The 17,939-nt window shown below is 39.4% G+C and overlaps 1 protein-coding gene across 1 annotated transcript in view; it reads left to right on the plus strand.

The window, feature by feature from the left end:
* The window catches only part of LOC128636275 (neuron navigator 2-like), a 474,377-nt gene that overhangs the window by 129,129 nt on the left and 327,309 nt on the right, over positions 1 to 17,939 (plus strand). The window contains 1 exon segment of the mRNA XM_053689311.1: positions 11,466 to 11,518. Coding sequence (XP_053545286.1) covers positions 11,466 to 11,518 — 53 coding nt within the window.

The raw sequence follows: 17,939 nt of genomic DNA on the forward strand, positions 1-17,939 counted from the left end.
CTGACTTTATTAGCGGTAGAAGTATCTGACTAACCAAAATTAGGTCTATTCTGGAGTATGAGCCATAGACTGGGGAGTAAAAGGTATAATCCTTAACTGCTTTATTAAATGCTCTCCAGCTGTCGATAAGATTATAATCTAGTAGAAGGTCTCTCAGCAACTGTTGTGCTGGGGTTGTCCATCTTTTTGTACATGTTAACTGTGAGGTTCTGTCTAAGTCATCGTTTAGCGTCAAATTAAAGTCCCCCCCTATGATGATCTTACTTTTTTTCCAGCTTGATAGAAGCCTATTTAACCTACTCAAGAATGGGCCTTGGTTATCATTGGGTGCATAGACATTCACCAGAATTACTGAAGTATTGTGTATTGTTCCCTTTACAATTAAAAGTCTCCCTTCCTTATCTTTAAGAATTTCCTCCTTCTTGAAATTTAAGGATGCATGTAATAGAATGGCCACCCCACATTTTTTTTTTAGCATTAAGTGCATGAAACTGCAACAGATAGTTCTTATCCCAGTACTTAGGTGTGGTTTCTGAAACAAAGTGTGTCTCCTGCAACATTATTATATGGGCACTTTGGGATTTATAATCTGAGATTGCTTTTTTCCTTTTTATGTTGGAGTTCAACCCCCTTACATTATGAGTTATTAATTTAATGGGCATAACTTTTCCCCCCCGTGTATTTGCCAACATTGCCCCATTTGTGTCTAGAGTCAATTTTATGTGACCATGTTTTATACATCTGTATTGTGTGAACATTTGAGACTGTATATAACTTTGAATAAAAACAAAAACAAAATAAATACTTACAACTTAACGCAGCATTGTGCATCGGTAACAAAACAAATATCATAACTTAGGTCAACTCTGGAACTTACAGCATTTTTTCAATGACCTAGATTCAAATGGACAAATAACATCTAAATACTGTCAGCAAATCTAAATAGAGATAAGGATAGAAAGGATTAAAGCAAGAAGTAGAAAGGAAAAGGGGATCAGGAGATGTAGATGTAGAGCAAAGAGGGGAAGGCTTCCATGGATCCCGGTGTAATGTTTAAGTATGAACTAGTACCCTTGTTCATGCAGGACCACTCAGTCTCACACCTTACCTCGGGTTCACTAAGATCTAACTTGTGTGAACCCTGTTATGCTCATAGATCTGAGGGTCACTACTGTAGGATACAGAGTGAAGATGGTATACCAAAAGGAGTTGGATATGAGCTAAACAGTAATATAGTATGGTAATGTAGGATAACTCAGAATCCAAAGTTTAGGGAGAAGCTTATTCACATCCAAATTAGTTGTAGACTCGCATCACACACATATAAAATATTTACATAACTTGCACAGGCACACACACACACTTTAGATAGAGTTGTGCAGGGTAGCTTCGTTGGTTATTTACAACCAGATAAGAGATATGCAGTTTGAGAGTAGTTGTTGGGTTAAAGTCAGTTTAAGCACATAAAGTTCATCAGAGGTTAATGCAAATGGAGCAGTGCTATTTAGGCAAATGATAGATACGGCAAAAGTCACTGTGCAAGTCAATATAGTGAATCACAAGCGGAATAGTTCATGTAACAGCAAGTGCATGAGATAAACTGGTTAATAGCTTAGTATGGCAGGTAAACTTGATTATTTGAGGCAAGCAGTAGCAAATGACATGAAAGGCAAGATATCCTTATTTGTAAATTGGTAATACAGACCGGTAATCCTGATGATAATACATACAAACCGACTTCCCAAATAGTATCCTCAGAGTGGAGCAGAAGCGGAGTTACCGGAGAAGAAATGCACACAGCGTGTGCCGAGATTCAGTGAGAGTGTGTGGCGGCTGCGGTTTCACCTAGTGACGTCACACGCCAACGGACCAGCATGCGAGTAAGCAGGAAGCAAGCAGCGAGAGAGACAGGAACAAAGTTGTGGAGCTGCAAAACCACAAGACTTGAGTAACAGGAACTAACATCAGTAGCAGGAAATCCCAACTTAGACAGGAGGGAATAGCTGGGTGCGAAGTGTTCAGGAACAGTGGGTGACTGAACAAATTACCAAGCAACGTTCAACAGTAGGTGGAGCCTTAAATAGCAGTATGATAATTAGTAGTTAAAGGTACAGAATGGTAAAATCCTGACAGAACTCCCCCCTCAAGGAGCCGCTCCGCGGATCAAGGACCAGGACGTTCAGGATTTCTCCGGTGGTACAAAGAGAGGAGTTGGGGGGCAGAGAAGTTTGAGGATGGCTCCCACGAATCCTCCTCAGGAGCATAACCCTTCCATCTTACCAAATACTGTAGTTGATCATGAAGGTATCTGGAGTCCAAGATAGATTCGATTTCATATTCAACATCATCACTGACTTGAGGAACAACAGAAGAACTCTGTAAGTTACCCCTGACCAAGGAGTAGGGTTTTAACAAGGACACATGGAACGTTGGATGTATCTTCAGAGTAGATGGTAATTGTAGAGTCACGGCATTAGGATTGATTACTTTAATAATCTCATACGGACCTAAATACAATGCACCTAATTTTTTACTAGGAATCTTTAAACGTAGGTTTTTTGTACTAAGCCAGACCTTGTCGCCAACAGCATAATCCGGAGGTTTAGATCTGCGTAAATCATAATGATGCTTCTGGGTAGTTTGTGCCACTTCTAATACTGTTTTTAAAGAAGCAAAACCATTAGCAATAGAATTGACTGTATCATTTACCATTGGAAGTGTAGAATCAGACGTACAGGTAGGATGATACGATGGATGAAACCCATAGTTGATGAAAAATGGTGTGGTTTTCATTGAGGAGTGTAGTGAGTTGTTATGAGCAAATTCGGCAGTGGCCAACAGTGAATGCCAATTATCTTGTTCTAAAGTACAATAGCAGCGGAGATATTGCTCAAGTGACTGATTAGTTCTTTCCGTTTGCCCATTTGTCTGGGGATGATAGGCTGAGCTAAGTCTTCTACAGATGTTGAGGGTACGACATAGCTGGGTCCAGAACCTGGATGTGAATTGTGACCCCCTATCCGTAGTGACAGATTTAGGCAATCCATGAAGTTTCACTATGTTGTTTAAGAATAGAGAGGCAGTTTCTGAAGCTGTTGGAAGACCCCTGTGGGGGATGAAATGAGCCATTTTAGAAAACAAATCAACCACCACTAATATGGTGTTGAAATTTGATGAAGATGGTAAGTCCACTATGTAATCCATGGCGATGTCTGTCCAAGGTCTGTCTGGGATTGGAAGCGAAAGAAGGTAACCATAAGGGCGGTTATGTGGGTGTTTTTTAGTGGTACATGTGGGACAACTTTGTACATATCGAGTGACTGTGTCATTCATTTTGGGCCACCAATAATCTCTCTTTAATAAATGCAATGTTTTATGAACTCCAGGATGACCTGCTAATAGTGAGTCATGAGCATAACCAACAATCTCATCCCTAAGAGCTTCAGGTATATAAAGTAGATTGTCATGGTAGTACAAACCGTCCTGATGTTTGTTTAATCCAAGTTGCTGCAAAGATGAGTCCTGAGAGAGATGCTGTTTTAGGGTGGTTTTAAAGCTGGTAGTTAAACAGATTATTCTGTCTGGAGGTATGATAGATTCAGGTGTTTCTATATGTGAAGGTTTCGGATCCTTCCGAGAAAGAGAGTCTGCCTTGAGATTTTTGGAGCCGGGCCTATAAGTTATGATATAATCAAATCGTGAAAAGAAAAGACTCCACCTGACTTGACGTGAAGTCAGGGTTTTGTTAGATTTCAGAAATTCAAGATTCCGATGGTCAGTATATATCAGAATAGGGTGTTGTGTTCCTTCCAGAAGATGTCTCCAGAACTCCAGGGCGGATTTGATAGCAAGAAGCTCCTTATCTCCAATACCATAATTCATTTCTGCAGAGGTCATTACTCTGGAGTAGTAAGATATTGGGTGAAGAGGTTCTGTTGGAGACTTTCTTTGAGAAAGGATTGCCCCAAGGGCATACTCGGAAGCATCAACCTCCAGGGTGTATTGACAACTGGGATCTGGGAACTGTAGAATCAGAGCTGTAATAAATTTCTGTTTCAGACTAATGAAAGAATCTTCTGCTGACTGATTCCAAACAAATTTTATATGTTTACGTGTTAAGTAAGTCAAGGGTTGAACAATATGTGAAAACCCTTTAATGAATTTGCGATAAAAGTTCGCGAACCCTAAGAATCTCTGGATTTCTTTCTTATTACGGGGAGCAGGCCAATTGGTTATAGCATCCACCTTGTTAGATTCCATGGAGATACCTAGAGGGGATATGTTGTATCCTAAAAAGGAAATTGTATCTGTATTGAATATACACTTTTCCAGCTTAGCAAAAAGACGATGAGCTCTTAATCGTAGTAAAACCTGCTTTACATGTGACACATGTTTTTCGTATGATTCCGAGAATATAAGAATGTCGTCCAGATAGATGACAATACATACATCTAAGAGATCATGAAACACATCATTTATGAAACACTGAAACGTCGCCGGTGCGTTGCATAAACCAAACGGCATTACAGTGTATTCATAAAGGCCGTAACGTGTACGGAAGGCTGTTAACCACTCATCCCCTGCTCTCATCCTAATCAAATTGTAGGCACCTCTAAGATCCAATTTTGTATAAATTACAGCACCACGTAACCGTTCAATTAGTTCAGGAATGAGAGGCAGGGGGTATCTGTTTTTCTTTGTACATTTGTTAAGTTGCCTATAGTCAATGATTGGACGGAGACTACCATCCTTATTCTTAACAAAAAACATAGAAGCTCCAACTGAGGATGTGGAGGGTCTAATGAAGCCTTTTTTTAAGTTATCATCCAAATAATTTTTTAAATGAGCTAATTCTGGCTCTGAAAGAGGATATATATGTCCTATAGGTATGGTACTGTTTGGTATGAGATCAATAGGACAATCATACGTCCTGTGTGGTGGTAGTGTGTCTGCCTCAACCTTATCAAAAACGTCACTAAATTCTTTGTAACATTCAGGTAGGCCATTGACAGATAAATGGTATAAAGAGTGTTTGGTAAAACATGAATGTTTACAAAATGCTGAATCAAAGATCACAGACCCCTCACACCATGAAATAGTGGGGTTGTGTCTTATTAACCAGTTCAAACCAAGTATCATGGGATATACTGAAGTGGGAAGTACATCGAAAGACAATTGCTCAATATGACCAGACTTAGTTATTACAGTAATAGGAATGGTGTGATGTGTTATTGGACCTGAACTGAATAGTGAGCCATCAACCAAACGTATAGCAAGTGAAACACTCTTTTTTATTAGTGGGATCTTATTTTTAACAACAAAAGAAATATCTACAAAATTCCCAGATGCGCCAGAGTCAACTACGGCCTGTACGTCTATCTTCCGGTGATGCCACTGTAGGGAGAGAGGAAGGGACAAATGAGAAGTGAAATCATGTACCATATTGATTATATGATAACTAGGAGGTGTCTTACCCTTCTTTTGGCGAAGAAGTATTGGACAATCCTTAACAGTGTGATCTTTATCAGCACAGTATAAACAAAGGTTCAATAATTTGCGCCTAGCTTTTTCTTCTGGTTTTAGAGGACCACGAATCACTGCTACATCCATAGGTTCATCAAGGGACCTTGCTGGCAAGGTTGAAGGCGTAGCATGATAAGTGGGTAGTTTTCTGTAACTTGCATCACTGAAGGATCTTTCAGATTTTCTTTCCCTTAATCTTCGGTCTATACCAATGCTAAGTGTCATGAGGGCTTCTAAATCATCAGGAATGATACCACGTGCAAGCTCATCTTTTATTGCTTCACTGAGACCTAATCGGTATTGATTCCTTAAGGCTGGAGTGTTCCACTGAGTGTCCGGTGCCCAACGTTTGAAATCTGTGATATATTCTTCCACGACTCTCTTCCCTTGACGTAAGGACCTAATAGCTGTTTCTGCTGTGTTCTGTTTATTGTGATCCTCATAAAGCAGAGACATGGCAGAAAAAAATGCATCGAGAGAATTTAAGATGGGATCATCCTTTTCATAATAGGTATTAGCCCAAGACCTGGCCTCACCACGTAAGAATGAGATAACAGTTAATACCCTGACCCTATCTGTTGGATATGATTTAGGTTTCAGAGTAAACATCAGTGTACAAGAGTTCTTAAAATCCCTGAAAAAAGCTCTCTCCCCAGAGAATTTTTCAGGAGGGCTAATTAAAGGTTCAGCTGAATTTTCAGCTACAGGAGGTTTACTGGCAAGCTGCTCATTTATAAATTTTCTGATGTTTTGGTTCTCCAATTGTATCTCCCTTAGTCCCTGTATCATGTGATCCATACTTTGAGCTAGGGAGCCAACCCTATTGTAAAGCTCTGTTATATCCATTAAACAAAGTACTAGTTATCTTTATAGGCTTGGTAATATGTAATGTTTAAGTATGAACTAGTACCCTTGTTCATGCAGGACCACTCAGTCTCACACCTTACCTCGGGTTCACTAAGATCTAACTTGTGTGAACCCTGTTATGCTCATAGATCTGAGGGTCACTACTGTAGGATACAGAGTGAAGATGGTATACCAAAAGGAGTTGGATATGAGCTAAACAGTAATATAGTATGGTAATGTAGGATAACTCAGAATCCAAAGTTTAGGGAGAAGCTTATTCACATCCAAATTAGTTGTAGACTCGCATCACACACATATAAAATATTTACATAACTTGCACAGGCACACACACACACTTTAGATAGAGTTGTGCAGGGTAGCTTCGTTGGTTATTTACAACCAGATAAGAGATATGCAGTTTGAGAGTAGTTGTTGGGTTAAAGTCAGTTTAAGCACATAAAGTTCATCAGAGGTTAATGCAAATGGAGCAGTGCTATTTAGGCAAATGATAGATACGGCAAAAGTCACTGTGCAAGTCAATATAGTGAATCACAAGCGGAATAGTTCATGTAACAGCAAGTGCATGAGATAAACTGGTTAATAGCTTAGTATGGCAGGTAAACTTGATTACTTGATTATTTGAGGCAAGCAGTAGCAAATGACATGAAAGGCAAGATATCCTTATTTGTAAATTGGTAATACAGACCGGTAATCCTGATGATAATACATACAAACCGACTTCCCAAATAGTATCCTCAGAGTGGAGCAGAAGCGGAGTTACCGGAGAAGAAATGCACACAGCGTGTGCCGAGATTCAGTGAGAGTGTGTGGCGGCTGCGGTTTCACCTAGTGACGTCACACGCCAACGGACCAGCATGCGAGTAAGCAGGAAGCAAGCAGCGAGAGAGACAGGAACAAAGTTGTGGAGCTGCAAAACCACAAGACTTGAGTAACAGGAACTAACATCAGTAGCAGGAAATCCCAACTTAGACAGGAGGGAATAGCTGGGTGCGAAGTGTTCAGGAACAGTGGGTGACTGAACAAATTACCAAGCAACGTTCAACAGTAGGTGGAGCCTTAAATAGCAGTATGATAATTAGTAGTTAAAGGTACAGAATGGTAAAATCCTGACACCCGGACTCTCAAGTAATAGTGCCGCATACAGTCCTCTTCATAACTGCGAATAAGAAAGTTCAGGTACCATCAATCTTATAGTCTGCCTCTAGCATCCTCCCTGTGATCTATAGGGCAAGTCCTCCTGCCCTCCTTCCCATCTTGCAATAAAATGGGTTCCAAAAGCTAATTAGGGATGAATCAAGGTACTGTAAGGGACTCCACTGGAGGGTCGATGTCTTCATGTTCCTTATTTGAGGAGGTTTTCACTTTTTTGGGTTTGCCACTCTTGCTTACTGTCGTCCAAACTCTCTGCATCGGCTTTCTTGCTGCTTTATGAATGGTCTGTGGCTCTTCTTCAGTGACTTGGATCTCCAATTTAGTTAGGAGCATCAGTCCTTCTTCCAATTTAGAGCAAGAATAGGAGATGTTATTATGAGTGAAGATCAATTTTGAATGGGAAGTTCCAGCGGTATCTGATATTTTCTTTTATAAGAGCTGTGACCACTGGTCTTAACTCCCTGCGCCTCCTCAGTGTTATTGGCGATAGATCAGTGAATATCTGAATATTGTGGCCCTCATATGTGATGGTGCGAGCCTGTCTGGCTGCTTGGATAATTAGTTCCTTGATGTGGAAATAGTGTAGCTTAACAATAATGTCTCTTGTTTTGGATTGAGTGGGCTTGGTTAGAGCCCTATGCACTCTGTCCAAAATTAACATTGTGGGCTCTGTGTCTGGGATGAGTTGGTGGAAAATATATTATCATCCTGTAAATTTTTATAGTCCTCCGGTAGATTTCTAATGCGAAGGTTAGACCGTCTAGATCTATTCTCCAGATCCTCAACCTGATCTTCAAGCTTTTTTATGTAGATGGAGTGATCTAGTAATGTATGTTGGATTTGTGGAATTTCTTCCGAAATATCTTCTAATCTGTTTTCAATCTCTGTTGTCCTGCCTCCAATCTCTCTGATATCTTGCTTAAGATCATGCAGGGCTGTTTGTAACTCCTCATGAAAAAAGGATTTTATTTGAGTCAATAACTCATTATTTGGGATGTCACCTTGTTGTCCATTCTCCTCCTCTGAGGTTTCACTCGTGGTATTATGTTTAGGTGAGCCCGTAGATTTCTCTAGTGTTTTTAGTTTCGATTGAGATTTAGAAAGACATTCTTTTACAGATTGATTTCTGCTTTTCATCTTGATTGTAGCTGCTAGCGCCTTATCAAGAGACTATGTCCGTTATTTCTCACACAATTCTAAGGCTGTATAATTCAGACTGCTTAAATGAAGTAAAGTAATGAGGGGGCACAATATCAGTACATTATCTTTATAGTAGCATTGCTGATGATTTTATCCTTATATCACTGTTAGCAGTTATTCCAGGTTGACCATTATTACTTCAGCACTAACATATTATTTCTCCTACTTGCATTGCAGAAATATAATATCGCATTTTAGGTTCTGATATATAGGGGATCCTGGTTCTAATGTCACAAGACCACTGAGAGGTGTGTAGTTTGTCTGCCAGGTTTATCCTAAAGTTGCCTCAGTAGTTGCCCCTTCAGGTCAGTCAGACTTTTAGATGTTATAAATGTTCACTCTCACTAATAATAACCTCAGTTCAAGGAATCCCCTATTTGTTGATTATCACCCTCACATTTATGTCTCCGGTGAGGCTTGCATTCAGTTACTTATGCATATATATCAGATAGAGCACCCACGTGGAGTTCTGTTAGTTCTAGGCCTTTCACTTGCTGTATAGAGTACAATGAGTTCTGGGCCTTTTATATTAATAACAAAGCTATGCAAATAGGCTGTAGGAAACTTCAATTTTAGGATGTTTATCAGGGAGGATTATATGCTTATGTATGATGTTTATAAAGTAACACTTACTGCCTTTTCACTGTAACTTTTCCAAACTGTGGCGTAATCAGGATAATGTCCCTTCTTTATCAGATGATAGATAATACTTGGTTCCCTCAGTTTCTGGCAGAGTGTTGCTCGGCTGAGAGATGATCCACTGCTCTTTAAAATGAGCTGCTGTTATGCTGTGCGAGTGCCGATGTACCTCAGTGTAGATTTCTGTAGTGCACGCTATAGTCTATTTTCTTTCAATAGCTCTTTTTATCTATTTATTTTCCAGTTAGGCTTCCATATTGAAAAGTCATCATTTTTATATATCAAATTAAACCTAATATATTCAATATTATTTGTTTATATTATTGTTGGACTAATGGCTAGAGAACTCTATGGGCCCAATGATCTAAAGCTCTCTGCTCTTGTGAGATTATCTAAGAGGTTCTTATAAGTACTGTGAGGTCCCATTTTAGCTTGAGCACTGTTTATCTTGCTTTGTTCTCTATCTGACACACTGACACCTACACTGCAATATATTGCTAAAAATAAACAAAGATGTTGTGTGAGTTCTTAGACGAGTTTATGAACATTAGGATTTATATGTGATTGACACCTGCTGTAACAAAGAGCATGTAGTGTTTCCACTACAATATTCCTTTTAAAGGGACATGTTTCAGATAGAGCAGCAGTTTTAAGACTTTCCAATTTACTTCCATTCTGAAATTGCACAAAGTATTTTTATACGCACACCTCATGAGGCACCAGCACCTACTGAGCATGTGAAAGAGCTCTCATTGTATACATATGAGTCTGTGATTGGCTGATGACTGTCACATGATACACGGGACTAGCAAATTAAAGGAAAATTTGATTTTTTTTAGCAAAAAATCTACTGCTCATTTAACATTTAGAGTAAGTGCAATTTCATTGTCTTTTTATTATGCACTTTTTGATTACACAATTCTACTTTATTTACTGGTCCTTTATTAAAGGGCCATAATACCAAAATGTTTAAACACTTGAAAGTGATGCAGCATAGCTGTAAAAAGCTGACTAGAAAATATCTCCTGAACATCTCTATGTAAAAAAGAAAGATATTTTACCTCAAAAGTTCCTCAGTAGCCACATCCCATTGTAAAGGACTTCTAAGCAGCATATTAATATGTCTGTCCTGGGACAGCTGAAAGGATGAGCCTCGTGCACTCTCATATTATTTCCCTATTCCGATTAGGGAAATTTACAATGAAATCTCATGAGAGTTAAGTCAAATCTCATGAGATCACAGTAAGAGTTCATGACCTCAGCACTGCTGATGCTGATTGGCTGCTGTTCATTTCTTCATTTTTTTTTTTTTTTACCTGCAGCTGGGAGCAGCTGAGTATAACTTTTTACACAGAACTTACTCTGCTGAGCTGAGGAGATTGTGAGGTAAAATATCTTCCTTTTTTACATAGAGATGCTCCGGTGATATTTTCCTGTCAGCTTTTTACAGTTATACTGCATCAGTTTCAAGTGATTTAGCATATGAGTATTATGTCCCTTTAAGCTGATCATCATTGGCTGATAAGGACACCTGCCCCTGCTCTACTGGTGAAGAGGGGCTCATCTCTGCAAGTGTAGCAAGAAACATTCAAATTATTCAGAACAGGAATTTTTATTTTTAAAAAACAAACAATAAAATATGTTTTTAAATTAAAAAAAAAGTTGATTACAAGTCCCCTTTAGTCCTAAAGATATCTTCATTATTTTCTTCATTTTTTCCTTTGACACATACTTTAGCATTTACATTCTTTTACAAGTTAGCTGTCCTTCGGCACAATAGCACAGGTTTGCTGCCTTATTTGATGGATTGCTTGTTAGAAGTTTCTATAAGTTTAAAAAAAGGGAGGTATGAACAGTTGTCTCCCTTCCCAAAATGACCTTTCTACAGCTGTCTAGGGTGGGCCAACCCCTGAGAAAATCCCCCCCCCCCCTCCCCGGCTCTCTGGGCAGCTCTCAGTTTCACACATTTACTTGTAATTAGACAGTAAGCATACTGGGCAGTGAGTCTGAGCCAGCAGCAAGTGTATGAAATATTAATCCATACAAGTTTACATTACTGGATCTTTATTTCTTTTTATTCCCAGCAAATGAGAAGATTGAAGATATCAATGGATGTCCAAAGAACAGATCCCAAATGGTGAGAGTGTATTTTACAACATTGTTGCACAACTGTTAACAATGTTCCCATTTAATTTAGTGTATTTTTTTAAAAATATCTGCTGGATAAAATATAATATTTTGATTCTAATATATTATTTATTTTTGTCAATAAATAAAAAAATAGAAAAGACTGTATATTTTGCTTTGGTAATTATACTACCTATAAATTAATATTATTGTTCATAAAAGTGTGCCACAGTTTAGTTTGACATTTCTGATGTATCCTATCTATCTATCTATCTATCTATCTATCTATCTATCTATCATATCTATCATCTATCTGTCTATCTATCTATATCTATCTATAATCTATATCTATCTATAATCTATATCTATCTATAATCTATATATATATATATATATATATATATCTGTCTATCTCTATCTATCTATCTCTATCTATCTATAATCTATCATTTATCTATCTATAATCTATATCTATCTATAATCTATATATATATCTATCTGTCTATATATCTATCTGTCTATCTATCTATCTATAATCTATATGTCTCTATCTATCTGTAATTTATATGTCTCTATATATCTATCTGTAATCTATATGTCTATCTATCATCTGTCTATCTATCTATAATCTATATGTCTATCTATCATGTCTGATCTTGTCTGACTATATTTAAAAATAGCATATGTATGACAGGCCTCTGATTTACGCACATTATCAGTGTATAATCTGATTATAGAACATATATTAGAGTTCTATTTTTGTTTGTTTTTTCATAATGTATAAATTTGTAGGTTATATTGTGTCTGTTTACAAATGGAAGGTGAGACAGGTGTCAAAACTTTTGCTACAAATAACAATAATGCCTTAATTATTATTACACAAACCCACAGAAGCATAGATCTGGACTGTATCTAAAACTTAATGTGCCCTCTGGTTCTTATCTGCCATGAAAATCTGTGTTTCTGTTATTTTCTGAAAGACATAGAATTAAATGATTGTTGTTTGCTAAAATATTGGGCTAGATTACAAGTGCTCCCACTGAAGCGTTAACTGCGCTAGAAGTAAGCTTTTTGCGCTCTTCAAGTTGCGATTATTATGAGTTGAAAGTAAACAGTTTTCGCTTGCATGCTAACCCGACGAGCACAAAAAGCCGAGCTTAGAATATTGTGTGCGTGTTCAAGTATTCCCCCATAAAAATCAATGGAGCAAAAAAAGTGAGGAAAAAACACCCAACTCACTTGCAAACCCGATCACATGTTATCATGTGAGCTAATCGATGAAAATATGAATATTTCACATTCCAATGTTCTTCACGTACAATAATATGTTCTATTTATTCACAAATAAATATTTCTATATATATATATATGATGGTATTTTGGTACAATATATATATAAACATGATTAAATATAGGTATAGATATATATATCATTTGTATGTATGTGTATATCTACAGGTAGCCCTCAGTTTATGCCGGGGTTAGGTTCCAGAAGGAATGGTTGTAAATCGAAACCGGTTTAAATTGAAACCCAGTTTATAATGTAAGTCAATGGGAAGTGAGGGAGTTAGGTTCCAGGCCCCTCTCAAAATTGTCATAAGTAACACCTAATACATTATTTTTAAAGCTTTGAAATGAAGACTTTAAATGCTAAACAGCATTATAAACCTAACAAAATAATCACACAACACAGAATATATAATTAAACTAAGTTAAATGAACAAAAACATTTGCTAAACAGCATTATAAATCTAATAAAATAATCACACAACACAGACTTTACTTGTATTTTTCTGCATAATTAACCCCTTCACTGCTACAATCTGGACGACTGATTTATAGACAGGAAGATCTTGTTCCTTTGAAATCTGCTTGATAGCTCAGGTCTGGTTTAACTAATTAATTTTAGCTTGCTTGGCTTGCATATTTTTGCTGCAACACAAGCGGACAGCTTCACCTACTGGCTATTTTAATCAATGCACTGCTTCTCAATGCTTTTCAATAGCAGTCACAAAACTGAAAAAAACAGAATTTATGCTTACCTGATAAATTACTTTCTCCAACGGTGTGTCCGGTCCACGGCGTCATCCTTACTTGTGGGATATTCTCTTCCTTAACAGGAAATGGCAAAGAGTCCCAGCAAAGCTGGTCACATGATCTCTCCTAGGCTCCGCCCACCCCAGTCATTCGACCGACGGACAGGAGGAAATATATATAGGAGAAACCATATGATACCGTGGTGACTGTAGTTAGAGAAAATAATTCATCAGACCTGATTAAAAAACCAGGGCGGGCCGTGGACCGGACACACCGTTGGAGAAAGTAATTTATCAGGTAAGCATAAATTCTGTTTTCTCCAACATTGGTGTGTCCGGTCCACGGCGTCATCCTTACTTGTGGGAACCAATACCAAAGCTTTAGGACACGGATGAAGGGAGGGAGCAAATCAGGTCACCTAAATGGAAGGCACCACGGCTTGCAAAACCTTTCTCCCAAAAATAGCCTCCGAAGAAGCAAAAGTATCAAATTTGTAAAATTTGGCAAAAGTGTGCAGTGAAGACCAAGTCGCTGCCTTACATATCTGGTCAACAGAAGCCTCGTTCTTGAAGGCCCATGTGGAAGCCACAGCCCTAGTGGAGTGAGCTGTGATTCTTTCAGGAGGCTGCCGTCCGGCAGTCTCATAAGCCAATCGGATAATGCTTTTAAGCCAAAAGGAAAGAGAGGTAGAAGTCGCTTTTTGACCTCTCCTTTTACCAGAATAAACAACAAACAAGGAAGATGTTTGTCTGAAATCTTTAGTAGCCTCTAAATAGAATTTTAGAGCACGGACTACGTCCAAATTGTGTAACAAACGTTCCTTCTTTGAAACTGGATTCGGACACAAAGAAGGTACAACTATCTCCTGGTTAATATTTTTGTTGGAAACAACTTTCGGAAGAAAACCAGGCTTAGTACGCAAAACCACCTTATCTGCATGGAACACCAGATAGGGCGGAGAACACTGCAGAGCAGATAACTCTGAAACTCTTCTAGCAGAAGAAATTGCAACCAAAAACAAAACTTTCCAAGATAATAACGTAATATCTACGGAATGTAAGGGTTCAAACGGAACCCCTTGAAGAACTGAAAGAACTAGATTTAGACTCCAGGGAGGAGTCAAAGGTCTGTAAACAGGCTTGATCCTAACCAGAGCCTGAACAAATGCTTGAACATCTGGCACAGCTGCCAGTCTTTTGTGAAGTAAAACAGATAAAGCAGAGATCTGTCCCTTCAGAGAACTTGCAGATAATCCTTTCTCCAAACCTTCTTGTAGAAAGGATAGAATCTTAGGAATTTTTATCTTGTTCCATGGGAATCCTTTAGATTCACACCAACAGATATATTTTTTCCATATTTTATGGTAAATTTTTCTAGTTACAGGCTTTCTAGCCTGAATCAGAGTATCTATTACAGAATCTGAAAACCCACGCTTTGATAAAATCAAGCGTTCAATCTCCAAGCCGTCAGTTGGAGGGAAACCAGATTCGGATGTTCGAATGGACCCTGAACAAGAAGGTCCTGTCTCAAAGGTAGCTTCCATGGTGGAGCCGATGACATATTGACCAGGTCTGCATACCAAGTCCTGCGTGGCCACGCAGGAGCTATCAAGATCACCGAGGCCCTCTCCTGATTGATCCTGGCTACCAGCCTGGGGATGAGAGGAAACGGTGGGAATACATAAGCTAGGTTGAAGGTCCAAGGTGCTACTAGTGCATCTACTAGGGTCGCCTTGGGATCCCTGGATCTGGACCCGTAGCAAGGAACCTTGAAGTTCTGACGAGACGCCATCAGATCGATGTCTGGAATGCCCCATAATTGAGTTATTTGGGCAAAGATTTCCGGATGGAGTTCCCACTCCCCCGGATGGAATGTCTGACGACTCAGAAAATCCGCTTCCCAATTTTCCACTCCTGGGATGTGGATCGCAGACAAGTGGCAGGAGTGATCCTCCGCCCATTGAATTATCTTGGTCACTTCTTTCATCGCCAGGGAAGTCCTTGTTCCCCCCTGATGATTGATATATGCAACGGTCGTCATGTTGTCTGACTGAAACCTTATGAATTTGGCCTTTGCTAGTTGAGGCCAAGCTCTGAGAGCATTGAATATCGCTCTCAGTTCCAGAATGTTTATCGGGAGAAGAGACTCTTCCCGAGACCATAGACCCTGAGCTTTCAGGGATTCCCAGACCGCGCCCCAGCCCACTAGGCTGGCGTCGGTCGTGACAATGACCCACTCTGGTCTGCGGAAGCTCATTCCCTGTGACAGATTGTCCAGGGTCAGCCACCAACGGAGTGAATCTCTGGTCTTTTGATCTACTTGAATTGTCGGAGACAAGTCTGTATAATCCCCATTCCACTGTCTGAGCATGCACAGTTGTAATGGTCTTAGATGAATTTGTGCAAAAGGAACTATGTCCATTGTTGCAACCATCAATCCTATTACTTCCATGCACTGCGCTATGGAAGGACGAGGAACAGAATGAAGTACTTGACAAGAGCTTAGAAGTTTTGATTTTCTGACCTCTGTCAGAAAAATCCTCATTTCTAAGGAATCTATTATTGTTCCCAAGAAGGGAACTCTTGTTGACGGGGACAGAGAACTTTTTTCTTTGTTCACCTTCCATCCGTGAGATCTGAGAAAGGCTAGGACGATGTCCGTATGAGCCTTTGCTTTTGACAGGGACGACGCTTGAATCAGGATGTCGTCCAAGTAAGGTACTACTGCAATGCCCCTTGGTCTTAGAACCGCTAGAAGGGACCCTAGTACCTTTGTGAAAATCCTTGGAGCAGTGGCTAATCCAAATGGAAGTGCCACAAACTGGTAATGCTTGTCCAGAAAAGCGAACCTTAGGAACTGATGATCTTCCTTGTGGATAGGAATATGTAGGTACGCATCCTTTAAATCCACGGTAGTCATAAATTGATTTTCCTGGATAGTAGGTAGGATCGTTCGAATAGTTTCCATTTTGAACGATGGTACCCTGAGAAATTTGTTTAGGATCTTTAGATCCAAAATTGGTCTGAATGTTCCCTCTTTTTTGGGAACTATGAACAGATTGGAATAAAATCCCATTCCTTGTTCTCTTATTGGAACTGGATGTATCACTCCCATCTTTAACAGGTCTTCTACACAATGTAAGAATGCCTGTCTCTTTATTTGGTTTGAAGATAATTGAGACCTGTGGAACCTTCCCCTTGGGGGTAGTTCCTTGAATTCCAGGAGATAACCTTGAGAAACTATTTCTAGCGCCCAAGGATCCTGAACATCTCTTGCCCAAGCCTGAGCAAAGAGAGAAAGTCTGCCCCCCACTAGATCCGGTCCCGGATCGGGGGCTATCCCTTCATGCTGTTTTGGTAGCAGTGGTAGGCTTCTTGGCCTGCTTACCCTTGTTCCAGCCTTGCATTGGTTTCCAGGCTGGTTTGGGTTGTGAAGTATTACCCTCTTGCTTAGAGGATACAGAATTAGAGACTGGTCCGTTTCTGCGAAAGGGACGAAAATTAGGCTTATTATTAGCCTTAAAAGACCTATCCTGTGGGAGGGCGTGGCCCTTTCCCCCAGTGATGTCTGAAATAATCTCTTTCAAATCAGGTCCAAATAATGTTTTACCCTTGAAAGGAATGTTAAGCAATTTTGTCTTGGAAGACACATCCGCTGACCAAGACTTTAGCCAAAGCACTCTGCGCGCCACGACAGCAAACCCTGCATTTTTCGCCGCTAATCTAGCTAATTGCAAAGCGGCATCTAAAACAAAAGAGTTAGCCAATTTAAGTGCTTGAACTCTGTCCATAACCTCCTCATACGAAGATTCTTTACTGAGCGATTTTTCTAGTTCCTCGAACCAGAAACACGCTGCCGTAGTGACAGGAACAATGCATGAAATTGGTTGTAGAAGGTAACCTTGCTGTACAAAAATCTTTTTAAGCAAACCCTCTAATTTCTTATCCATAGGATCTTTGAAAGCACAACTATCTTCGATAGGAATAGTAGTGCGTTTGTTTAGAGTAGAAACCGCCCCCTCGACCTTGGGGACTGTCTGCCATAAGTCCTTTCTGGGGTCGACTATAGGAAATAATTTCTTAAATATAGGGGGGGGAACAAAAGGTATGCCGGGCCTTTCCCACTCTTTATTTACTATGTCCGCCACCCGCTTGGGTATAGGAAAAGCGTCGGGGGGCACCGGAACCTCTAGGAACTTGTCCATCTTACATAATTTCTCTGGAATGACCAAATTGTCACAATCATCCAGAGTAGATAACACCTCCTTAAGCAGTGCGCGGAGATGTTCTAATTTAAATTTAAATGTCACAACATCAGGTTCATCTTGATGAGAAATTTTTCCTGAATCTGAAATTTCTCCATCAGACAAAACCTCCCTCATGGCCCCTTGAGAT

The sequence above is a fragment of the Bombina bombina genome, chromosome 7 (genome assembly GCF_027579735.1).
Source record: "Bombina bombina isolate aBomBom1 chromosome 7, aBomBom1.pri, whole genome shotgun sequence".
Classification (NCBI taxonomy): domain Eukaryota; kingdom Metazoa; phylum Chordata; class Amphibia; order Anura; family Bombinatoridae; genus Bombina; species Bombina bombina.